The following is a 25,914-nucleotide window of genomic DNA, read 5'->3' as shown; positions in this document are numbered from 1 at the left end:
AAACCTTCAGATCTTTTCAAAGCTATTAGTTCAATGTGTAATTCCATTTAACACATTCATTCATTCATTAAAAAAGAGGATCTGCAATAGTGCCCAAGCAGGATCAGGACCATGGGATTTGGTGAAGAGGGTTAACCGCTTCTCCATGCACTGCTGTTGGGGTTTTTTTTTGGGGGGGGGGTCCTCTGAAATCCAGGAGGAAGAACAGCTTGTGCATTTGGAGGGGGCAGATTTTCTAAGGATCCCTACATCGGAATAAGAATGTTAACTCTCCTCTCCATTGACTTGAAACTGATTTCCCTGATTCCATGGCAGCTACCTTAAATAAGAAGCTACGCATCCATCACAATTGTTTGTATGGGTTTATTTTTAATACTTGCTTTTAAATTGTGTTGATTCTATCTGTACTTTATTTTTTAAAATAACAAGAAATACTTGACACTATTTTATGCAAACCGTTCAGCAATTTTCCTTTGCAGTTGATGGACAACCAGTTTGCTCACCTCTGAGACCGCATGAGGGCATTATCCTATGTCAGACTGTGAATCTCTAGGCAGACTTTTGAGCCTTGGTGTCTCTCTCTTTACAATGGGGCTGGAGGGCATTTTGCATTTGAGGGCGACATTCAAAGGGGTCAGGTTCTAGTGGGGGGTGGGACCAGAGGCAAAAGCAGGAGGTGAAATCTGAATACATTTCCAGCCATCCAGAAGTGGCTGGTTTCTACACACAAACACACCTCTCTCTATCATCCATTCCGGCAAGCAAGAGGTATCATCACAGCTCAAAAATGTTCCCGTCAGACAAAAGCACTTAAGGAAGGTGTGAAGCAGGGCTGGCACACCCACGAGGCAAGGTGAGGTGACCGCCTCAGGTGGCAGGATCCACAGGAGCAGCAAATCCAGGCTCCAAGGAATGCATCACCCACTGCGGCAGCACACTCCTTCGAAGCCAAATCTTTTATCTTCTCAGGACCCTCCCCGTCATGCTGCCTCTACAGTGGCCTCTTGGTGAATAGGAAGCGTGGCTGGTCTCCTCCCACCCTTGCTCCCAATGTAGACCTTTATTGCCCTCTTTCTCCTGATGTAGATCTTCACTCACCCCTTACTCCCTCGCCAGGGGGACGCCATTTTGTGGTTTGTCTCAGGGGCCAAATGTCTTGGGCCAGCCCTGGTGTGGAACAAGGTGAGGGGTGTGGCCTAAGGAGAGGGGGAATGACTGGAAAGAGTGGCCTGGTAGGCCACATTTGGCCTCCAGGCCTGAGGCTCCCCACCCCTGCTTTAGAAGCTGACATAAAGGTCTTCACCTGCAGACGAGGGTGGGCATAAAACTCATTGAGGAAGTCCATGAGCAGGTCAATCTTGAGGGAGCTGACACAGAGGACCACGTGCTTCTCTGTCTGGGCTCGGTGGCGACTGTAGTTCCCTCCTGACTTCTGACGCTCCATCCACAGGTACACAAGTTCCTCAAACTGCAGGGGGGGAATGAAGCAGGTCATCCAGTAGCATAGTGGGCTTCCAAAGCCTGATCCTCCTGTGTCAACTCTGTTTCAGACAGCCCCAGGCTCATTTGAGGGGCATTAATTAAATGGGTGGGGTGAACAATTGAGAGATAGAGCTACTAGAGCTATCAGCAAAAATGTCACTTTCCCACTGAGAACATTGTGATTTGCAATCACTAGCAGTGGGACTACTCAGCCACTCAAGGGTACGCTATATGTCAAGGCAAATATGTAACAATTACCCAACTTTTTTTAGAGAGAGAAAGTTTTAAGAGGTTGTGATTTTGATTGGAAAAGTGGTAGGAGAGTATGCTTTACCTTTTACCCTCCCTCCAGTTTTACTGCTTGAATCAGCACTGTGTGGAGGAAACCATGTGGAAAGAAAGAAAGAAAGAAAGAAAGAAAGAAAGAAAGAAAGAAAGAAAGAAAGAAGGAAGGAAGGAAGGAAGGAAGGAAGGAAGGAAGGAAGGAAGGAAGGAAGGAAAGAAAGAAAGAAAGAAAGAAAGAAAGAAAGAAAGAAAGAAAGAAAGAAAGAGGGAGGTGGTGGCTGGTGCCCATTAGAACTGGTAGAGTAGAAGGCAAGGAAACCAGCAACTTGTGGTGCCAGAGCCAATGACAGGAAGAACTACCCCGGTTGTAAGTAAAAAGGCAGGCATACAGGGGCTGGCTGAAAACTGAATGAGATTGTTGAGTCAGTGCCCCATTCACCCTAATGGATCAGCCTTCACTAGTGGTTCCAGTGTGCTTATTGGTGGGAAAGAAGCAGAGTAAGCACCTCAGAAGAGCCCTGCTGGTTCCCTTCTTCATCAACCTGTTCTCACGGTGGCCAAATACATGCTTACAGGAAGCCCACAAGCAGGCCCTGAGGGCAGAAGCAATTCTCCCCACTTGTGAATTCACAGCACCGGTATTCTGAGGCATAATGTATCTGGCAGTGGAGGTAGAACATGGCCCTCGTGGCTTGTAAACACTGATAGCCTTCCCTGTGAATTTACCTAGTCTTCTTTTAAAGCCACGGGAAGTTGGTGGCCATTACTACATCTTGTGCAATACCTCTGGTAGTGGATGCTGGAGGGGAGGCAGAAGCAGTAGCCCCCTCCCACACAAAGCGACCACCACCTTTCATGCTGAATTCCCTGGAAAGTGGCAACTGCCTCTTCTTTTGTTTTTGAAATCAGTCTTCTGGGAATTGCCTGCCTAGACAGCTCAAGCTGTAAACAATAAAGGCCAGCAAGCTACTGAGGAAAGTGATGGCCTCTCTTTTTTCCTCCCTGGCTCAAGATATCAGCTAGTCACAGCTCAACGAGTCTGTGACAGTTTCACAGCTGAGTGAAAACTATGGAAGTCCTCCAGCACAGTGACTGCGGAGCAAGCTTGTCTGCCTCAAAAGGTCAACTTGGCAGCCAGCTGGTGGGCAGCCAAGGGCAACATCCCCTGGTGGACCCATCAGCTCATAAGCCATAACGGGGAACTACGTCAACAGGTCCAGAGACTTGCACACTTCAACTGGAATATGCTGTAGCTAGGGATATCAAAGAATTCTGACAAAAATAGAAGTGGGAGCAGAAATTGCCAGTGTTCCCTTATTTGTTTCATGCCTGGAACGAAAATCAATCCACTAACCACTGTTGTTTTTGCTTTCAGTTCACAAATGATACATGACTGATTACACACACCGTTTATGTTTACTTCGCAATGAAAATGGAAAATGCAATGGAAAAATTACATTGGAAAAACGTAACAACATAGTTTTTAACAGAAGACAAACTGCAGCAGAAAGAAACAGTGCTGCATGCAATGAATATAGGGCAGACGGAAGCCGATGCCTTCCTTCATCCCTTGCTGTGACTTCTCTCTATTGAGAGTTCCAGATAATTGTGTCCTAGAGCTGTAAGTTCCCCAAGAAATGTTAGGGGTGATCATGACTGTACAACAGCGGAGTTTGCCAACTTGAGGCAAAACATCTTGACATATAGAACATGTTGTTGTTGTTTTAAGAAGCTCGGGTTAAAAAGTATTTGCATGAGGCTTGAAAAACTCAGTGCTTATAACTTACTAGCCTCATGGAACCTGAGCTGTTGAGTCAAAGCTGGACTCCTTAACAAGCCTTTGCAATGCCCTTTGCAACTCAGCTCTGGTCCATCACAAGGTGAGCTGTGTGGTTCAACTCCTGAACTGCTTTGATTCTGCAGGCACATCTTGCTCATGACTTATCTGATAGAGCGACAGGAATCACACCTTACCTGCAATGGCAATACAACCAGGGCCACACAAATCATGATAACCACAAGCAGCTGCGAGGGCCAGATCTTGGGTGTGACATCACCATAGCCCACCGTGGAGAAGGTGACAATGCAGAAGTAAAAGGACTTGAAGAGGGAGAGGTTTTCACCGGCTCTTTCTAAGTGCTGGATGCCGCAGGTTCTGGATGAAATGAAGGAAAGAACCAAAAGAACTGATTCCACACACAGGACCAGGATTCTCTCCCCAAACTGAGGATAATTTCAACCTTTTTCAATTTCAAAGGCACAATATGCATTCCATAACTGGGAACTGGTTAAGAATTGCATTCTCAGTTGTGTCATCACATCAGGACTCAGCAGAAAGGCTGACCATGTTTTGAAATAATCAAGTTAATCCTAGGGCTATGCGCCAGTTCTGGCTGAATCCTGAATACCAAACTGAATCAGTCCAATTTGAGTCAACCCACAATCAGGTCAGGGAGCCTCAGATCAACCTAGGTTGGATAGGAGAATTTTGGAAGCATTCCTTCCTGGGGATTCTGTTTCACAAAGAGGCTTCTATTAGCATGATTTACACGGCAACTCCAGTTTTAAAAACAAATATTTGCCAAGTGAGATCTTACCCAGTGAAAACAAGACACAGCAGAGTGCAGATCAAAATGAGCACCTGATTGAACATAGCCGACTGGGTTCTTTGTATCGCTCTGTGTAGGTCATTCTGGGGAAAAACACATAACCTTCATATTTACCAAAACAAGATAACAAAGCCTGCTCCAGATTATGGCAACTGGTGAACATTCCTTCATTAGATGTTTCTCAGCAGAGGCTGGATGGTGGCCTATCAGGAATCCCGCAGCAGCAGAGTCTAAGCATTGTCAGTGGGTTTGGACTAGATTATGGGAAGAGCCGTAGCTCAGAGGTAGAGCATCTGCTTTGAATGCAGAAGCTCACAGGTTCAATCCCCAGTTTGGGTTGGGAGAGTCCCCTCCCTGAAACTCTGGAAAACTGAGTATCCACATTGCCAACTAATTATCAGTTTCATGCCCCATTAGAGCTCCCAGCTTCCCACAAAAGAATCCTGGGAGCTTGGTGGGGATGCTGAAATCTTTTCTAAGTCCTGGCTGCCCTCACAGAACTACAATTCTCAAGGCTCCCAGGGAGGGGTGGGAACAACTATTAAATCAATTTAACAGTTATGTGTAGAAAAGACAAAGAAGTGCTATTTACTATTTGCTTGATAAGGATGTGGGAGAGGGCCTTTCCAGAAGCTGGATTGACTTCCTCTTTGTTGTCCTTTTGCCAGCAGGTGAAGACTTTCCTTTTCTAACAGGCTTTTGGGAACTGACTGCTTTTAATGAAAGAACTGGCGTCATGTTTCTTTACTGTAGCTATCTGTATGGTTTTAACGGAGACTCTCTATCATCTCTATCTATCTCTATCTATCTATCATCTATCTATATCTATCATCTATCTATTATCTATCTATATCATCTATCTACCTATCTATTTATCTATCTATCTATCTATCTATCTATCTATCTATCTATCTATCATCTATCTATCTATCTATCTATCTATCTATCTATCTATCTATCATCTATCTATCTCTATCAATCAATCATCTATCATCTATCTATCTATCTATCATCTATCTATCTATCTATCTATCTATCTATCTATCTATCATCTATCTATCTCTATCTCTATCTATCTATCTATCTATCTATCTAATCTATATCTATCTATCTATATCTATCTATCTATCTATCATCTATCTATCTCTATCAATCAATCATCTATCATCTATCTATCTATCTATCATCTATCTATCTATCTAATCTATATCTATCTATCTATATCTATCTATCTATCTATCTATCTATCTATCTATCTATCTATCTATCGTTTAATTGTTTTTAGTTATTGTTTTTTCTATGTTTTAAGTGGTTGTTATTTTTATCTGTAAGCTGCCTTGAGTCCCGTAAAGGAAAAGGTTGGGTATAGATTAATAAATAATGGTCTGACACGCTAACCACTAAACTAGTCACTGGGAAAGGTGGGGCACTGATTCTCCCTATTGACCAGAAATCTTATTCAGCAACTCCTCCTCCCTGTGGCCATCACCCAAAGACTTTCAAATGCATCTTTGGAACTATCTTTGGAAACCTGTATTTAAAACTACACTCAAGACCACACTGTGCTACTTGCAAGGAAACATGACATACAGACACACACAACGTAGGTTTGGAAAGGGACTGTGCGGCTGCTCTGCTGTTAGGCAGGAACTATACACGGCCTTTCCCAGATCAATCGTGACAACCCAATGCGCAGACAGAAACACAGAACAGATGGAGAATGTTAAAACAATTCTATCTGTTACAAACAAAAATTCCCTGGTCACTTACAATCATGTTTTCCAAGGCGTGTTTTGCCAGCCAGCAGTTCAGAAAAACTGGGATAAATAAATTCCGCAGCGGCGGCCAAAATATCTAGGCAGAAACATACAAACAAACAGCTGTTAACTGCATGTCTGTTGAATTGTAGGCATTTATGCATGGGTACATTTCTGTGCATAGGCAGACGGATAAAGGTATACTAGGGGATCTGCACCCCTGCTTGTTAATCTCACCAACCCTGTCTATCCCTTGGTCAACCACCCTTCCCCACACCTGACCATCCCCTCACTTCGTCTTTCCCCTGCCCTATTCCATCACAGCTTGCCCTAGGCTCTCCCACTCCCCACAGTTCTGCCCAGAGCGCGACTCTGCAAAATCAAAAGAAAGAGAGGGCAAATGTTCTCCTGAGCCAGTGCAGAATGCTTTCCCTCTTCTCCACTGGGTAGCTACCAGAAAGTCCTGATATATTCACAGAATCATAGAGCTGGAAGGGACCACAAGGATATTCTAATCTAACCCCTGCAATGCTGGAATCTTTTGCCCCATGTGGGACTTGAACCCACAATCTTAAGATTAGGAGTCTCATGCTCTGCTGACTGAGTTTAGATGGAGCAGCTTCCATACAGACTTGCATTTCACTGTCTATATTTTCTAGAAATCAAGCTATCCTTTTACCCTTAATCATGCAGACAAGTGTATGATTTTCACTGACAATGAGGATCTGATTGCAACCAACCTTGGTGACTGCAAAATACAAAATACAGGCTATATAATACAGTTGAAATGGTGGCTGTATAATGATTAGGTCGCAATTAGATCCTCCTTGTCAACAATAGTAATAACGCATAATTAATGCTTAATCCTTCTCCCTCCCGCTGATTTCCCCACCCATATATATCTTTTGGGACGTGGGTGGCGCTGTGGTCTAAACTACTGAGCCTAGGACTTGCCGATCAGAAGGTTGGCGGTTCAAATCCCCGCAATGGGGTGAGCTCCCGTTGTTTGGTCCCTGCTCTTGCCAACCTAGCAGTTCGAAAGCACATCAAAGTGCAAGTAGATAAATAGGTACCGCTCCGGCGGGAAGGTAAATGGCGTTTCCGTGCGCTGCTCTGGTTCGCCAGGAGCGGCTTGGTCATGCTGGCCACATGACCCAGAAGCTGTACGCTGGTTCCCTCGGTCAGTAAAGCGAGATGAGCACCACAACCCCAGAGTCGGTCACGACTGGACCTAATGGTCAGGGGTCCCTTTACCTTTACTATGTATCTTTTAGTTCAATGTCATCCCACTAGAAAGTGTGCACACGAAAGGAGCTCCAAGATTTTGACTGCCTAAACGGCCTCTGTAGGGGTGCGTGTGTGTGTGTGTGTGTGTGTGTGAGAGAGAGAGAGTGAGAGTGAGAGAGAGAGAGAGAGAGAGAGAGAGAGAGAGAGAGATCACCTATGATAGGAAGAGCTGTCCTTGATTGGTCATAAGTGAGAAGGCAGGGATATGGGGGGCTGACTGAGGAAAGGCTGAGGTTGGTGGAGTGCTGTTCCTTTCACCCAAATGGAAGAACCCCCATTAGGGAAAGAGAGTGTGCATGTGGCAGTGGCTGGGGAAAGATTGAAGCAACTCCCCACCACCTGCTGTTTCTCCATTCAAATCCACAACCCCCTGAACCTGCTTTTCTCAGCAAAAGCCTCCAATGGAGATATATTTGCATGTGGATATTCATCTTACACTTTGAACTGGACCCTAAAAGTTAAGGTTATATTACATTGCTATTTCGTCTGAGGATTGTTTCCTCTAAGGGGTTCAGCTTGGCATATTCAACATCCTCACAGTTTTATCTCACAACAACCCTGTGAGGTAGGCTAGGCTGGGAAATAGCCTAGTGAGCTTCCTGGCTATGTGGATATTTCAACCAGGCCTCCCTGGCCCCAGTCCAGTACTCCATATAAGCTTAAGCTCTGTCTCATCAGGTTTCAGTGACAAAGAATGGACATCTTCTTGTGTTATTATGGCAGATGATTCCAAGCCTTGTCCTATAATCCTGCTGTAATCTTTGGAAGCCCAGCACCAAATTGCAGTAGGGTGGGCTATTCATTAGCAGCTGTGCTCTTGCAAAGCTCGTGTATCTTTTGAGTGAGCTGTTGCTAACGAACCCTACCAGCAGCTGTTTCCTTGCAAAAATCCTTTTTTAAAAATCTGAATGGCAGTGACAACTGTTCTTCCTCTCTTTCTCTTTTTGAATGAACAGGAGAACCTCTCAGCAACCATTTGTTTTAGCAATGTCCACCTAACACACTCTTACGGTAATAATGAAGGGCACAGTGTTGATCATTTCAAGGATGAAGGTTACACGAAAGATCTGCTCACAAATGTTTCCCTAAAAAGAAAAAGAGATTCATATTTGTTATCCCTGCATGCATGCACAACAGGCGTGCCACGTATGTGGGGCCGTGGGGGCTGAGCTCCCCCTCAGTATTTTCACTGAGGGGGGTGTGCCCCCTCAATATTCCACAGCTGGCTGGGCCCTGCCAGGCCCTCCCATGGCTGCAGTGGCGTAGCGTGGGGGGTGCAGGGGGGGGCGGCCGCACCGGGCGCAACATCTGGGGGTTAGGGTTAGGGGGCGCAAATCCACGGGTTAGGGGGCGCAAATACATGGGTTAGGGGGCGCAAATCCATGGGTTAGGGGGCGCAAATTACTTGCCTTGCCCCGGGTGCTGACAACCCACGCTATGCCACTGCATGGCTGCAACTAGGCCCCACCAGGCCCAGTTGGACTTCCTCCCTCCGTATGACATCACACATGTGTGCCGGGCCCTTGCAATGTTGGTCGGAACGCAGTGCACCTGACGTACAATCAGTTTAGCCAGCCTACCCTCAAGGCCATAATCTTACCTTGTAGCTGAGGTAAATCAGAAGCATCGTCTCGAGAAAGCTAATGATCGCTACGCTGACCTGGAAGTGGTGGTAAGGGGAAAGCAGAGGGATTTTTAGCGCCGCTGTCCAACATGAATGGAGAATTCTGCAATAGTCTAACCCAGGAATGTCTGACTTGAAGGCGACTGCCTTCCTCCATAGTGTGCTTACAAAGATATATACAAATCAGGGTCTCACTGTTAGAGGTGTGTTTCCCCTGGACCTTTGTAATTTCTTTTGATAGACATGTCAGCCAGCAAATTAATCACCGGTCCTGGGGACACCTGTCAGACACCTGTAACTGACAAGATATACTGAGCCATGAATCCAACTCTGATTCAGTTATCTGTCCTCTCCCTACCGCAGGTGGGTTGTAATATTTTTATTTTTTTAAGTGACGCTATTGTACATTTATTCAATTACATGGATGTGTGTATGTGTCTCTGTGTGTGTTTAAAAAGTAGAATAAGCTTGTACTGTGTTGAAAAATTGTTCTGGAAAGGAGAAGTGGGTTAATGATAGCACTGGTCCGGGACAGTCAGTGCTGTGCATAACAAGTAGAGTGATGTAAATAAGTAGAGTAAATTTCCTTCAGTTTTATCTTGTGGAGAAGAAGATTATGTTTAAATTACCAAAACATGGGGATTGCACTTCACCTGTAAAATTATATATGCCTGGATGAAACAAATTTGGCTCCAAGTGGCCCTATCCAATTTTAATCAAGAATACTGTATATAAAACTACATTTCAGACCCTTGACCACTGCATTCATTTGTGTATTTTAACAATTTTCTTCTTCACTTACCTGTATTGCCCATAATGGCTTGTTTCGGTCCACCCATATAACTGGAGTCCTGTACAGAACATGTAATAACAAAGACAAAAATTCTTGTTAGAGGATTTGATTTGAAAGCAGTGGGCTCATGTTGATTGTAGCCAACTTGTCTTCCTATTGAGCTGTTTCAGACTTTGAACACAAAATGTATAAATTTGGAAACAGCATTTCTGAATTTTAAATATGACATTTTATCTCGGGATTCAAGATTTGGGAGTTTTAGACTTGCTGGCATTTCTCCTCTCTTTTGATTTTCACAGGCGCAAAACGTGAACTAACAATGCAGTGTCATGGATCAAATCTCATCTAGGCTAGGAGGCAAGATAATAAATTTGTATACTGTCTATAAAATTCTACGCAGTACAAAACACCACCACATTTAAGCAATAAAATACTAAGGGCTGTTCCGTGTCAACAACACAACTGAATCAAATATTAAATCCCATTACATGTGGAATATAAAATACTTCCAAATACAAAATACTGCTGTATTATCAAATAATAAATACTGTTGTATTTACTATTTAATCTGTTCAGTAAAATATTAAATACATCTCAAGCCAACTATCACATACTGTCTAACACTATGCACCTTTGCATGTCATGTAAAAAAACCCAAACACAATTTCATGCTAGCTATCCAGTAAAGAAAAACATAAAATGTTATTGTATATCAACTACCAAGTACAGTCATACCTCGGGTTGAATGTGCTTTGGGATGAGCGTGTTCGAGTTGCGCTCCGCGGCAACCCGGAAGTAACAGAGTGCGTTACTTCCAGGTTTCGCCGCTTGCGCATGCGCTCAAAATGATGTCACGCACATGCGCAAAAGAGCCAAAACGTGACCCGCGCATGTGCAGACGCATGCACACGGGTTACGTTTGCTTCTAGATGCGAACGGAACGGATCCCGTTCATTCCGGAATGGATCCCGTTTGCATCTAGAGGTACCACTGTACTCTTATAATTGAATATTGAAATAAAAGATCTTTAGTGTCAAATACCAACTGACTATACCAGTTGGGAAGCTGCTTGTTTGTTCCACATTTGGACACCTCTCAAGATATTGTAACCAAACTTTTCATGGTTCCTGAGATCAAGGAGCAGGTGTTTGTCTATGTTTGCATACAACTGGGTGCCATTTTGATTCAAGATGGCAAACAGAACATTTCAAAACTGCACTACTTTAAGCAATGGTCTCTAAACCACGTGGATTTTTCAGTTTCTCAGAATTCCAAAGTACACAAGATGGAGAGCAAAGATCTTCAGTGTTAAATATCAATATCACACAGAGAGAGAGAGAGAGAGAGAGAGAGAGAGAGAGAGAGAGAGGGCGCTTATTTCATTTCAAAAGTAGCAGTGAAAACTTCTGGGGACAGAGGTCAAGTTAGTTCAATTCTTCCTTACACTCAGTTTCACTCAGCTTTGGGAGGCGACGTTCTTCTCTTACCCGAATCATTTCTACAAATGTGCTGTCTGGTCTAGCAGTTTAGTTAAGCAGATTACTAAGTGCATTCCTCCATGGGGGATGAGCAATTTCCAACGCCCCTCTTCGCTTGCTATGCATCCTAATATCTCACTTACTGGAATTTGCATATTCTCCTTTTTAAGCTCCAACCTGGGAACACAGAGCACTTAACAGCAGCCAAAGGTACCGTATTTTTTGCTCTATAAGACTCACTTTTTCCTTCCTAAAAAGTAAGGGGAAATGTGTGTGCATCTTATGGAGCGAATGCAGGCTGCGCAGCTAACCCAGGAGCCAGAACAGCAAGAGGGATTGCTGCTTTCACTGCACAGCAATCCCTCTTGCTGTACAGGCTTCTGAGATTCAGAATATTTTTTTCCCCTTGTTTTCCTCCTCCAAAAACTAGGTGCGTCTTGTGGTCTGGTGCGTCTTATAGAGCGAAAAATACGGTATATATTTCCCTGATGTTCAGGCTTTGAATAGGTTGTTGCTTAAAAGGCCCTCCCTCAGAAAGTCCCCTTTCCGTGGGATCATCAAGCAGCAGATCGTGTGGAGTGAGCAATAGGGGGTGAGTCCTCCCCACACTGTGAAGTGGGATCTGAGGGCCTCCAGGCTCACCTAGGATGAGGAGCTGCACTGCATAGGTAACCAAGTCGGCCTAGCCACTGCCTGCAACAATTACTTCCAGGCTTCAGCTTTTGTCTTGGGGAAGAGATCCACTGCCCCAAAACCTGGACAGAGACTGCTAGCTGGTGTAGGCAGTATTGAGCTAGTTTGACCAATGGTCAGATTTGGTAAATGCAGCCTCCCATGTCCTTTCTATGCAGGTGCATAGAGGCTCTGTCTCACCTAGTGAGCCACTTTTTCGTGCCAGGAAGGGGTATTTAAAAACATTATTATGGGGTGTAAGCAACTCCCCCACTCCCCATCAACAACATGATTTTGCAGATTATATAAACTAGCCTGTCATTTGAGCAAATCCACAGATATATAATCAGAAGGGCTACTGGCCCCCTACTTACCAATTGATTTGTGTTGATGACTGGTTGAAAGTTGAGGAATTGTGTTTTTCGCATTCCCAGCTGAGTGAAAATAGTATAAAAATAAAATGCCTTTTAGAAACAGTACTCAGGCTACAGGAAGCTACAGCAGGGAGTTAGTATTTCAGAAGACAGCATGTTGCTTTTAATTGAAATAAGCTATGTTAGGAGCCCTTTAGATTGGTGGGGGGTTTTTTTGGGGGGGGGTTGTCTTCTGCAACATGCCACTGACACAACAACAGCTTACCAACAGTGAATGCATGCAGGGCCATCTACACATTATTCTACTTGTCCTGTGATGCCCCCCCCCCCCCCGTTACCACATTAACGCCATTGGGAGGGGCACTCTTGCATCACAGCATGACAAGGTAGAGACAAAACAAACAAACAAACAAACAAGCCTGGAACATTTGTAGTAGGAAAAGTTTTAGGATTTCAGTAGGTAGTTATGGCATGTGCCCTGAAAGCAGAATGTCTGCCCTGAAACTTTTGCAGGTGTAAACAATATTGAAAGTGGGATCACACATGACTGCCCCAATACCATTGTTATGTACTGAAGTTCTCACCCTGGGCCAGCAGGGGGATACTGTAGATAGTTATGCAAATGAAGGATCGAAAGTGACGTTCAGTGATTGGATAGTTTTAGAAAGTTGCTACAGTAACATTGTACTAGAGCTCTATATAAGCAGGCTGACTGAGCCCTTCAGCTCAGTTCTGTTCTGGCCTCTGAATAAATAAGAGCTGTTTGAAGAATCGCTGTGTCGTCTGATATGTTCACCCACAACTTAACAACCATCATGAACACAAATAATCATGGATGCACAACAAAACAGGCATGCTGTAGCAGAGAGAAAGGCTCTCACCATCCTATCTGTTGTGGGTCATCAAGCAGAACACGGACAATGTAAAGGAGGCAGGTAAGGAGCTTCAGGGAGAAGTTGAAGAGGCGGATTCTCAGACCTGCAGCAAATGGAACAAATGAGAGCTATTGGGTAGCCCTAAAACAAAACACACACGAACCCAAGAGTGCCCCAGACATATTTCTGAGCTTGTGACAACAGCAGACACGTCACTTTCAAGAACCATGGAGCATCCAGAACACAGAACTGTGACAAGCAATGCTAATGGCTTGGAGAAGGCATTTGGTATTATATTACCTTAAAATAATTTTAAAATACCGATGTATAATTATAAATTCTCAAAAATGGTATAAAAATAACAGTAAAAGATATAAGCAACAAAAACATAAAGCAACAGTCCAAACAGCACAATATTAGGTTGGGGTATGGGGGGGGGGGAGGTTGTTGCTGTTTTTGATATAATTTGTTTCAGATCCTATTATGATTTATGTGGAATTTTAAAAATTTGGTTGTGCACTTCTTGATGTTTTATTTATTGCTTGTGGCTACTTTTGTTATGTTTGTAATTACCGTATTTTTCGCCCCATAGGACGCACTTTTTCCCCTCCAAAAATGAAGGGGAAATGTGTGTGCGTCCTATGGGGCGAATGCAGGCTTTCGCTGAAGCCTGGAGAGCGAGGGGCATCGGTGCGCACCAACCCCTCTCACTCTCCAGGCTTCAGGAAGCTATCCGCAAGCCTTGCAAGCCCGGTGGGAGTTGCCGCGGGCTCACAAGGCTTGCGGGCAGCAGCCTGCAGCCCCGGCGAGTGTCCACAAGCCTTGCGCGCCCGGCGGGAGGTCCTGCCGGGCGCGCGAGGCTTGGGGCGGCAGCCTGCCGCCCGAAGCACGGGGAGCCCTCCGGAGGGCTCCCCGTGCTTCGGGCGAGTGTTCGCAAACCTTGCGCGCCTGGCGGGAGGTCTCGCCGGGCGCGCGAGGCTTGGGGCGGCAGCCTGCAGCCTGAAGCACGTGGAGCCCTCCGGAGGGTGCCCCATGCTTCGGGCAGGTGTGCGCAAGGCTTCGGGCGGCAGCTGCGGCGGGGGGGGGAATAATTTTTTTTATTCATTCCCCCCCCCCAAAAAAATGCAAGCTCCGGGGCCGGCTGGGAGGTGCAGCGCGTCTTCCCGCTGTCCCCGGACCTGGTCTGAAGGCGGGCGGCGGGGAGAAGAGCGCTTCTCCCCACTGCTGGCCCCACAAGCGCCGGGGGGGGGGGAATACATTTTTTCCCCTTTATTTCCCCCCAAAAAAACTTGGTGCGTCCTATGGGCCGGTGTGTCCTATGGGGCGAAAAATACGGTATGTGTATTTTATGTTGTAACCCACCTTGTGCGTTAACTATAGAAAGGCAGCCTACAAATAAAACTTGCACACCACTTGACCGTAATAGGAAACCTCAAAGTGGTTTACAAAAAAGTAAAACAATGAAATCAAGAAAAATCCACAGCCATACGTCACTTTACCCCAGAATATTGTGCACAGAGCTACACTGCAAAATTCAGAGAAGTGCAAATTTCAAAAGGTGGCTGGGTTTTGGTTCCTGCACCATTTTGGAAAGTGCATATTAGATAGTCCACCTTTAACTGCAAACTGAATTTACCGTATTTTTTGCTCTATAAGACGCACCAGACCACAAGACGCACCTAGTATTTGGAGGAGGAAAACAAGAAAAAAAATATTCTGAATCTCAGAAGCCAGAACAGCAAGAGGGATCCCTGCGCAGTGAAAGTAGCAATCCCTCTCACTGTTCTGGCTTCTGGGATAGCTGTGCAGCCTGCATTCACTCCATAAGACGCACACACATTTCCCCTTACTTTTTAGGAGGGAAAAAGTGAGTCTTATAGAGCAAATAATATGGTAATTTCTCTTCCACTCCCCTTAATTCAAATACACTGCTCACAATGGGGGTGGGGGAACAAAAGGGGGGATGTTATCTCCTTATGTTAAAAATGCTTGCTTCTGGGAACATCTGCTTTCAGCAGCATTTAAACATCTATTGTCACTTCATCACGAGAAACAAACACACATAGTAATTTGTGTTGCTTAATATAGCAAGGCTGCCTAAGGATCATTTCTCTGTGCTGTGGTAGCAACAATTGCCCCACCTCCGAAAGATCGACTGCCGTTTGCCCAAGAACTTTGTGCCTGCACTCATCATTATTTATCGTCTTTGTGCTTTAAATAAGCACAAATATGATAAATAAAAGAAGCAGGCATTTCAGCTTGCTGAAATTATTCCACACTTCATCTTCCTTGCATGGGGAAAAGTTCAGGACAACTGTTATCAGAACACCCAGAGTAGAGAGCTCTGAGGATATTGCATTAATTTGTTTTTCCACCCTTCATGATATGTTCATTTAAGAAACTAGCAAAATCCTATCCATTAGTTGTAATTGTAGTATTAGCTTTGGTATTATTACAGTTTATTGCCTGCCACCAACCTCAACATCCCAGGACAGGTTACAGCAATCAAAACGCAAGATAAACATTAAAATACAACATTACACAACATGCAGTGGGGGTAGGGATATAAGAGCATAAGATGAGCCCTGGTAGATCAGAATGAGGCCTTTGCTAGGGGTGGGGATCTTGTTCAGTCTGAGAGCCACATCCCCTTCTGGGGGTCATGTGACGGAGGTGGGTGGGGCCAGAGGTAAATTTTACCTTTGTCCACCAGGCTGCTTTCTGCACACACCTCCCTATCCTCCAAGCAAGAGGCATTGTCAGAGGTCAAGGACACATCCCAGTCAAGCAAAAATAGTCAAGGAGGGAGCAAAGCAGCCTATAGAGAGGACTGGAGGCAGTAGCGGTACACCCCATTTCACCACCTGAAGTGAAATGGAAAGGTGCCACCCTGTTCATGAGCCAAATACCAATTCCCCCCTTGCTGCCCCTGCCAAAGCTTTGCTTGCTGGGGTTGTGTGGCTTCTGGGTTCCAGCAAGATCTCACAAGAGCCCCATGAGATCTCTCTGGAACCCACTGGAGCTGCTTCCCCAGTTCAGGTGGCGGGGGCATGGCCACAAAGGGGCCTCTTGGTTCCTGCCCCTTGAGGCAGCTGCCTCAACCTGCAGGGAAGACTCAAAGGGTTTGGTCTATAAGCTCACTGTACCCACTGATCCACCACCACAGTCCCTACCCCAGACAATCCACCACCACCATGGACAGGGAGGTTTATTTCAGTTCTGGAGCCTTGCTTAGTAGGAGATATTATGGGTGAGAAGCAGCACTGGCGGAGGAAGGGAATGGGGGGAGTGCACCGCCCCCGGCACCATTGGGGAGGGAGGTACCATTGCGGCCGCCCCCCAAACACACCACCCCCCCACTGCGCTGGGTGTGCCACGCCCCCGCAGTCAGTGCCATGCCCCCACGGGAGGCATGCCACGCCCCCGGGACATGTGTCACACCCCAGGGGTGCACGCCAGCTACGCCCCCACCTGCTCTCCACCCCCGGTACCAGAGCATGCAGCTTCGCCACCGAGAAACAGTAGCTATGATAATGGTTCAGTGCCCCCTCCCCTTTATTGATCCTTCCCACTAATCCCCTCCTTTCCATCCACACACTAGCATAATGAGGCAAAACTGAGTTTGTGGAGTTTATCCTGAAGCATCAAAGTGCTCCTTCATCAAATTCCCATTATCCCTGCCTAGAAGGAAGACTGTGATTCTAGGGAAGGCACATCAAAGAGCCCTACCCCACACCTTTAAAAGTGCTTTGGTCAGATTTCTACTAAAATTGAATATGAATTTGCAAGAATGGTTCCACCCTCCTATGCAAAGCTGGGAGCTTCCTTTCCCAAAATGTGAAACCTAAAACGAAGAAGAATCTTGCTTCTATGGAGATTGGAAAGGGCTCAGAAAATCAGTCATCTGGACATACGACGCTGTAGCATTTGCAACCAATAGATGGAGCCATTGTTGTCCCGAGGCAGCACTCCAGAGAAGACCTATCCTTATTTGTAAAAGGAAAAGGCTTCAGATGTGAGCAAAGCTGTATTAACAACAATTGATGGCTCAAGTTCAGAAGCAGAAATGTGTGAAAACAGATGAATCACGCTCCACATTAAATGATCTGTTACTTCCACCAGCTGTTAAATCACCACCGTTGCAACCCACAATATAAATCAAATAGATCAGCATGGTCAATTCAAGCCCAGCTATGGCAGGATATGAGGGAGGGGTGGGATCTGAAATCATTTTTGCATGCTTAAAAAGCTGTTGGGTGCTTAGTGTCCTCTCTGTACGCCCTGTAGGAGTCACTAGCAATCTTCACTTATGCTGGCACCAGAGTCTGCTTTGTGTCTTGCAGCAAAATATAGACCCCCTGTGCACTCACTCCCCAGCTCATACATCCCAACTGTCCTCATTTATCAGAGACAATCCCTGTTGTTTTTCAGTCAATCAAATTCTATTATTATGATCTCAAATCAGCCACTAGAATAAAGTGAACCACATGCAATTTTATAGTTTACAGGCAAAAGATTCTTTGGGATTAACAAAAAGCTAGGATATGAGTGTGCATCACCACACATTCACAAAAACACTAGAGTGAATTACTGAGGACTAGAATGGTTGGTACAGAGCTTTAATCCATCAGGTTCCTAGCAGTGCAGGATTTTGCCACATGGATGGTGATTTTGTTAGTGGAGACTGTCAAAGGGAAAGAAGTGTAAAAATTATCTGGTCTCCCTGGGAATTTTATTAAAATAGGTGTGATGTATAAGTAGCAAATGTCCTTATAGTATAAGCAGTAGAGTAAAACAAGCTTTACTATTTCAGTGCTGGATTGACAGAAGCAGACATGCTGGTTATATGGAATGTGTGAGTATTTCCCTTCCAGCAAAGCTGATAGTAAGGCATTAAAACAGGCCAGAGTGAAAGTTCTGTGGTATTTGGAAATTCCAAGTATATAAGATAATCAGCAAGTGCTGTTTTTGCTATGGTTTCCAGCTGCCAGTTCGCAATTATTTTGAGGCTTGTTCCTGAGTAAACATTGCTACCCATTATTTATTTATTAAACATATTTACAAACCACTTCATAGCATAGAGTCATCAAGACAAGGGCAAAACAGAATGAAAAACTGAAATACAAGCTCTAAGAACAATAAAGTCAATTAAGCAACATCTGGAAGAGTAAAATCTAAAATCTAGGGCCCACAAGGAGGCTACAGAGTGGTTTTTCAGGGTTAGGTTTTTGCTGCCCCAGATGCCCCCTACCACCATCACCCCACACACAAAAGACTGGGTGCCTTGAATTTGGCATGAGTACATTGAAGTAACGTATTTTTCGCTCCATAAGACACACCTCACCATAAGACGCACCTCTTTTTTAGAGGGGGAATGCAAGAAAAAAAAAAATATTCTTTAAAGAGAGCACTGAGCAGAGCCTGTATGCATTCCAGGCTCTGCTCAGCACTCCCTTTCACAAGCTGCGTGGAGCGTGTTTGCGGCGCTTGTGGGCTTTTCCCCGAGGAGGGAGAAGGGCAGGCCATCACTGATGGGCTGCCCTTCTCCCTCCTCAGGGAAAAGCCTCCAAGAGCCACACAAACGCTCCGTGCGGCTCTTTAAAGGGAGCGTGGCTCTTGGAGGCTTTTCCGGGAGGTGGGGGAAGGGACTGAGGGGCTAAGCCAGAAGCTAGAACAGGAAGAGGGAGTGCTGTGCAGCGATCCCTCTCGCTGTTCTGGCTTCTGGGATAGCAGTGCAGCCTGCATTCGCTCCTTAAGACGCACACACATTTCCCCTTACTTTTTAGGAGGGGAAAAGTGCATCTTATAGAGCAAAAAATACGGTGTATAGATTGCCTCACATCAAGTATTTTAGTAATTCTAAAACCATATACACAAAGCAGAACCCAATGGTGCAAACACTTACTTGATCTTTGGTTTTTGATGAAGAACAGCTTGAGGCGCTCCTTAAACGTGTTTTCATTCACATAAAACTCCACTTGGACCCTGCCAAGTGAGAAAGAAGCACGTGAGGAGTTATCCAGAGCTCTTAAAATATCACTACAACCAAGTTGACACTACAGTAGGGTTGGGTTGCCATAGGTCTGGACATGTCCTCTATTAGGGGGGCTACATGTCCATCCGGACAACCGTGGGGTGAAAGGGTGCCCCAAAAAGCTCAACAACTTTATGTGTCCAGCACCCCTACACTACAACCTATCTGCAATTGCTGTGCAATGGCTAGTTTCGAGACAAACAGATTGACCTTCCTTCCCTCCCCCTACCATTCATTTATTTATTTGGGGGGAAGAGATGGGGCCTTATGAACAGATTTGTCTCTGGAAAACTAGACACACATGCAACCTCTGCTTGTTCTCTTGCAATGGCCACATGCCATACTCTTTTGGTGACAGTGTGGCAACTCTCCCACTGAGTTTGCTATTAGTATCGAGGGAATGATACGGGCATTTCAATGTTACTTGCAAAATCTAAATAAGAGATGCTGCATTAAGAAGACCTGAAAAGCCCTGCAGGATCAGTCTGATGGCCCATCTAGTCCAGCAACCTCCACAGTGGCCAACCAGTTGCTCCAATGGGAAGCCCGCAAGCAAGGCCTGAAAGGCAACTTTCCCCACTTCTCATTCCCAGCAACTGGTATTCAGAAGCAGACTGTCTCTGAAAGTGGGCGAGAACATAGCCATTGTGGCTAGTATCCATTGATATCCTTATTAATATCCCCTGTGAATTTGTCTAATCCTCTTTAAAAGCCACTGCAAGTGGGTAGCCATCACTGTTTCTCATGGGTGCCCATTCCACAGCTTTGTGAAGAAGTATTCTCCCCCCCGCCCTGAACCTCCCAAAACTCAGTTTCATTGGATGTCTCTAAGTTATATTTATTATGAGAAAGGGAGAAGTTTCTCCACACCCTTGCCTAATCTTATAGCACTGAAACACAGGGTCCTTACAACTTGCAAACATTTCCTCATAGGGTCACCAGGGACCAGACGTTGTTCCTTCATGATGGTTAGCTACATGCAGCTCCAGGGCTATCAAGTGGCCACTCCTGCCTTGCACCAAACTTTATATATACACATATATACACAAATTTAACATGGGGAAAAATAAAGTTACACCATCAGCTCACGTCAGCAATAAGAATAATTCATCCCTCCTAATTTCCACACATATATAAGCAGCCCAAAAAGATATCCCAATGAGAGTGATGAGTATATGATACAGAAAGCACAACAATATCATACTTTGTACCAGACTTTTCAGTTTCTGCATAGTGGCCAATAAGAACTTTTTTTGTTTTTTGGCAGAGAGCCAAAAGCTTGGCGTTGACACTTTTCTTTTAAACCTTTGGTCTTATTTAGAAGATAAATAATTGCCATCTTTACTTATTGTAGATTTTTTTTAAATAAAAAACATGTCTTAAAAACAAGCGGCAATTCGATTTTATTCAAGCAAGAAGCAGCTCATTAGTTACAACCAGTGCTTTTTTCGGGGGGGGGGGCAGGAGTGCATATACCCCTAAACATTTTGTGAATCTGAGTTTGACCTCATTGAGGGGCTGTATTTCAATATGAATAGGGAAATGAGAGTACCCCTAAACATTTTTTTTTGGGGGGGGAGCACTGGTTACAACCAACATCTAAACACATCAAACACTAAAAATGAATCAACAATCTTTGTTTATGTAGCAGGCTGAGAAGGAGTGGAGAGAGTGGGGGTGAGAGATAAGAGAGAGTCCCAGACAGTTCAAGCATATTTTGTGTTGTTCCCCCAAACATACATACTCACTGTCCCCCAGTCCTGAGCAGCTGAGAATGGTTACCTTTTGATCCCTTGAAAAGTACAAGAAGCTGAAGGAGGAAGTTGGAAGAGGCTTTCTTTCCCACTTCCTTTGTCAGCTCTATGTACTTTTCAAGGCTCCTATTAGTTCTACTGAGAGTGGAGAGGGGGTGCGACGCCCACAGTACCAGCTCAGAGATGCAAGCAAGAGAGTCTGAGACACTTCAAATGTTCATGTAAGCTGTGACCCTCCAGCTGTTGCTGTACTTCAACTCCCATTAGTTAGCATGGTCATGACCATAGATACTTCTGATCAATGCATTCATGTTGGGAAGCATCCTTTGAAAACCAAACAACCATTTTGAGCACACATCTATTGCTGTTCTGCCTTTGTTACACTTTAGCTTGGAGTACCTCAGGAGGGAGGAGACCAGTATTCTGTCACAGCTACCGCTCAACAGATTTACATTTGCTAGTCTGCAAGTGTTAAAACAGTAAAAAGGTAAAGGATCCCTGACAGTTAAGTCCAGTTGCGGACAACTCTGGGGTTGCGGTGTTCATCTTGCTTTAGAGGCCAAGGGAGCCAACTTTTGTCCGCAGACAGCTTCCAGGTCATGTGGCCAGCATGACTAAGCCACTTCTGGCAAACCAGAGCAGCGCATGGAAACGCCGTTCACCTTCCCACCGGAGCGGTACCTATTTATCTACTTGCACTTTTGGGCATGCTTTTGAACTGCTAGGTTGGCAGGAGCTGGGACTGAACAATGGGACCTCACCTTGTCGCGGGGATTCAAACCACCGACCTTCCAATTGGCAAGCCCTAGGCTCAGTGGTTTACACCACAGCGCCACCCATTCACCTCCATGAAAAGTATTTGTAATAATAATGGAGAACCCAAAACAAATGAATCCTTCTCAGCTTTCAGATGGGTGGCTGATTGATGGATGGGTCCACAGGGCACTATGAAAATACTAAAGATGGACCGAAGCAAAGGACACTGGTCATCTAGGCTACAGACTCATATGTCAGCTTTTATACCAAGTTTCACATCCCTGGCTTCCACCAAAGAATGCTGTAGTTTGATAAGGAAGCTGAGCAGAGTTGGCACCGGGGTTCAGAATCACTGGGCACATGCTACTGTCCACATTCCCACAGTGGGTTCTGCTGATCCTGCTGCTCTTCCTCCTTGAGTACAGCCATACACTGGCTGTAACAGATGACAGGTGATGATGCAGCTTCCTGTTGAAAGCAGAGTTTGTTGACATGACTTATCAGCTGAGCAGTGACATCCACATATCACTAACATACCACATGGTTTGTTATCAAACTGCCTGGGCAAAAGAAGCTCTTGACATCATAGTGGTGCCCAGGGCCGTCTTACCCATAGACACTAGGGGTGCGGGGCACCCGGGCTCTGGGCTCTCAAGGGCACCAGGCCAAGAGTCCAGGGCCCGAGAGTTGAGTCCGGGGGTGAGCCCACCCATCAGCCAGAGCGCCGCGGCAGGCTCTTCTGCTGCGGGCAGCTCTGCGCCATGAGTTCATGGGTGACTGAGCCAGTGAGATGCTGAGGTGGCCAGCCGCCCTGCCCTCCTGTGCACCTGGAACTGGGCAACTGGGGGGGGGGCACCAGGCGGATCTTTGCATCCCGACACCGCATATACTTAAGACAGCCCTGGTGGTGCCAGTTGACTGACAAATGGGTTACCCTGGCCGTGGGCCAAAATGGTCCGAAGAGATTGGGGAAAGTAAGGATCTGGTCCGCTGACTGGGAAATGTTCTGCAGCCCTGCATAAGAGACTATTTGCTCAGATAGAGCAGTGATGTTGAAGCGATGGTTTTCTAGGGTCTGGTGGGCTGGGAGTCAGATAGAATGCTCAGACAGGCTGGCATGGCAGCCTAGAGGGTGCCTTCCAAAGCAGGTCTCATTCTGCCAGTCTTGCTGTAGAAAGAGGATGTTCGTGGTAAGACAACCAAATCCTGACTTCTGGAAGCCCCAGCTCAAGAAAGCCACCCATTGGTTAGAGTGTTGGACTAGGCCAGAGGTGAGGGACCCCTTTTCATCCCAGGAGCTACATCCCAACACAAACAACCTTTTGGGGGCCACATGCTGGTAGTGAGCATGTCCTGAGACAAAACGTACAGAGCAACAAATGTTATTTTTACCTTTGCATAGCAGGCTACGTTTTAGCCAGGCACAATCCAGAGATTTTTACCAGGGCTATGCATGCCTCCCTTGATCTGATTTGGAGCCCAATCCAGGGCAGACCCAGATCAGAGCCTTGAAAACAGTTTTGGGGGGCTTACACAGTATTTAACTAGCATTCTGGAGCCCTTTTGACAGCCCCAGATCACTGGAGATGGACCTGATCTGATCCAAGATGACCCAGGGCAGCCTCAACCTGCTCCAGCCAAATCTCAGATTGACCTGAATTAGCCCGATTCAGTTTGGGATCCATAATTTGGTCAGAGCCCTAGTGTGATGGCCTGGGAAACGGATTCAGAGGCTGAACCTGAGGAATCCCAGCCTGCACAGGAGTCCCCGCCTCCAGAACCAGCTGAGCAGGGGCTGGGGCCTGAGCCTGAAGGGTCCTCACCTGTGCTGGATCCTCAGGTGCAGGCACCAGCTGAGTCTGCTGTGGCCCCTGAGGTGATGGAGGACCCGTTGCCTGCAGGTCCTCCACTCTCAGCCACGTCAGGGGAAGGTGAGGTTGCCTCTGGGTCCAGTAACCCTCCAGCCTCTCCTGAGCTGCAGAGGCTCAGGGCAGAGAGGCGGAGGGAACTAAGTTCTTGCAGGAGGAGTGCTCACCTCCAGGCCAGGAGAGGCGAGTCACCTGTGGACCAGGGCTGCCCTATGCCTCAGAGGAGATAAAAGCCAGCCAGCCCAGTCCCAGGTTGCGGGAGCAACACTGTTGGTAACCTGTTCTTGCTGGCACCCTGTCCTGCTCTTCTGCCAGAGTTCCTGACCACATCTGACTCCTTGCCTTGGATGCCGCTTCAGCCTTGGCGGACAGCCTCCATACCACACCCTCCACCTTGGACTGGACTCGGACCACGCCGCACGGTAACCCCCCGGGACCAGCACACCTAGTTTCTGTGCACGCACACACATACCGCTTTCCATTCTGGCCTGTAAGAGGCATTATTATAGTACAGAGCAAATTCCAGTCAGGCAAAATGAGTCAAGGGGGTGAGAGGTAGGAATGGGTGATCTTGTGCCAGTTCTGTCTCTCACCTAACCTAATCTCCATATTGTTGTGAGGATAAAAATGGAAAGGGGGAAAGCCATGTACATCACCTTCAGCTGCTCGAAGGAAAGATGCGATACAGATGTAACCATAAATAAAATACATAAGAGAGCCCACCCCTGCCTTGCATTAGCTAACAAAACATAGTTCTACTGATGATGCCCATAAAATACATTTGCTTGCACCCCAATCTGTGCAGGGAGAGACTACATAGTTCCCAGCATTTATCCAGGGTGTAGTTTCCTAGGGATGAAGAGTGTTGGATGCTGCGGAGTCTTTAAGATATATGATTTTATTTACACATATCTGCAACCTGAGAATAAGATGGAAGAGTTCACAGAAAACACTTCAACAGAACTTGCTTCCTCATTAGGTTTCTAGGGGGCGTTTCCAAGGCCATAGCTTTGGATTCAGCACACAGCAAGACAAGCTTCTGTGTCTCTTTTCCAGCTGCCATCTTCAGCCCAGACAAATGGCAAGCTCTTGTTCACCTCCCTTCATGATGATGTGGTCTCCAGCCAGGTGAGCTGTTAGGAGAAAGTCTCACCTCCTCCTTTTGGAAGCTCTGTCAACGTGTATAACAACATGACCAGCTCTTTGGACATGTAAACAAGGTGATTACATGCCTGCTCAGAGACACTGACTTAGCAAAGAGACTGCTTTGGCCACTCCAGCAGTCTCTTCTACTACAAACTACAACCTTACAAATATGAATTCACAACCTTGGTTGGGACCCAGAGACTTGATCCAGCTCAACGCTGCTGCCCCCAGTCCTATAACAACACTAGCAGCTGTGCCAGCAGCTCAAACCTTAAACTGCTGGTGAGAAAAGATAGGAAAGAAAAGAAAAGAGCTATAAAGGAGTCATTTAATGAAGTGCTCAGAGATGACCAGCTGTTGGAAAGGAGCCAGCGGAAGGGATCCAAAATCCTTTCCTTCAGCTATGATTTATTTGTATGGCAAGAGAAAAATATCTGAGGAGTGCAGGAGTGCAGGGGGGGGGGAGAGAGGGAGAATAAAAGCAGAGGTGGTTTTTTGTTTGGGGTTTTTTTTTGCATATACACACATGGCTGGGCAGGAAAGCGAAAAGAGGAATGCTTGTGGTAAACAATATTCACATCTATTTACAATTATGCACCCCCATCCCACCTCTATCATTCAATAAGGGTGCTACGTGAACTGCCTCCCCCTCCTTTAAATGGCATTGGGGCAAGCTGAGGAGGGAATAGGCAAGAGGGTGGGTGACGTGTTAAGAAGAGAGGGCTGGTCAAGGGAGTTAATGGGAAGTTAACAAATGGGAAGTTAACAAAGTTAACCTAGACAGCATCTTAAAAAGCAGAGACATCACCTTGCCAACAAAGGTCTGTATAGTTAAAGCTATGGTTTTCCCAGTGGTGATGTATGGAAGTGAGAGCTGGACCATAAAGAAGGCTGATCGCCAAAGAATTGATGCTTTTGAATTATGGTGCTGGAGGAGACTCTTGAGAGTCCCATGGACTGCAAGAAGATCAAACCTCTCCATTCTGAAGGAAATCAGCCCTGAGTGCTCACTGGAAGGACAGATCCTGAAGCTGAGACTCCAATACTTTGACCACCTCATGAGAAGAGAAGACTCCCTGGAAAAGACCCTGATGTTGGGAAAGATGGAGGGCACAAGGAG

At 45.9% G+C, this 25,914-nt stretch overlaps 1 protein-coding gene across 9 annotated transcripts in view; it reads right to left on the bottom strand.

Annotated features, from left to right (window-relative positions):
- The window catches only part of KCNT1 (potassium sodium-activated channel subfamily T member 1), a 208,940-nt gene that overhangs the window by 56,146 nt on the left and 126,880 nt on the right, over positions 1-25,914 (bottom strand). For all 9 annotated transcript variants that reach the window (XM_081847469.1, XM_081847473.1, XM_081847472.1 and 6 more), the window contains 10 exons: positions 19,142-19,221; positions 13,243-13,339; positions 12,362-12,421; positions 9,847-9,895; positions 9,021-9,080; positions 8,431-8,505; positions 6,147-6,230; positions 4,365-4,459; positions 3,742-3,922; positions 1,304-1,468 (listed from right to left, as the gene is read on the bottom strand). In XM_081847469.1, coding sequence (XP_081703595.1) covers positions 1,304-1,468; positions 3,742-3,922; positions 4,365-4,459; positions 6,147-6,230; positions 8,431-8,505; positions 9,021-9,080; positions 9,847-9,895; positions 12,362-12,421; positions 13,243-13,339; positions 19,142-19,221 — 946 coding nt within the window. The remainder of the gene's footprint in view (positions 1-1,303; positions 1,469-3,741; positions 3,923-4,364; positions 4,460-6,146; positions 6,231-8,430; positions 8,506-9,020; positions 9,081-9,846; positions 9,896-12,361; positions 12,422-13,242; positions 13,340-19,141; positions 19,222-25,914) is intronic.

Source organism: Podarcis erhardii (assembly GCF_964252035.2).
Source record: "Podarcis erhardii genome assembly, chromosome: Z".
Classification (NCBI taxonomy): Eukaryota; Metazoa; Chordata; class Lepidosauria; order Squamata; family Lacertidae; genus Podarcis; species Podarcis erhardii.
The sequence above is the reverse complement of the archived record's forward strand: the minus strand, read 5'-3'. Positions and strand labels throughout refer to the sequence as shown.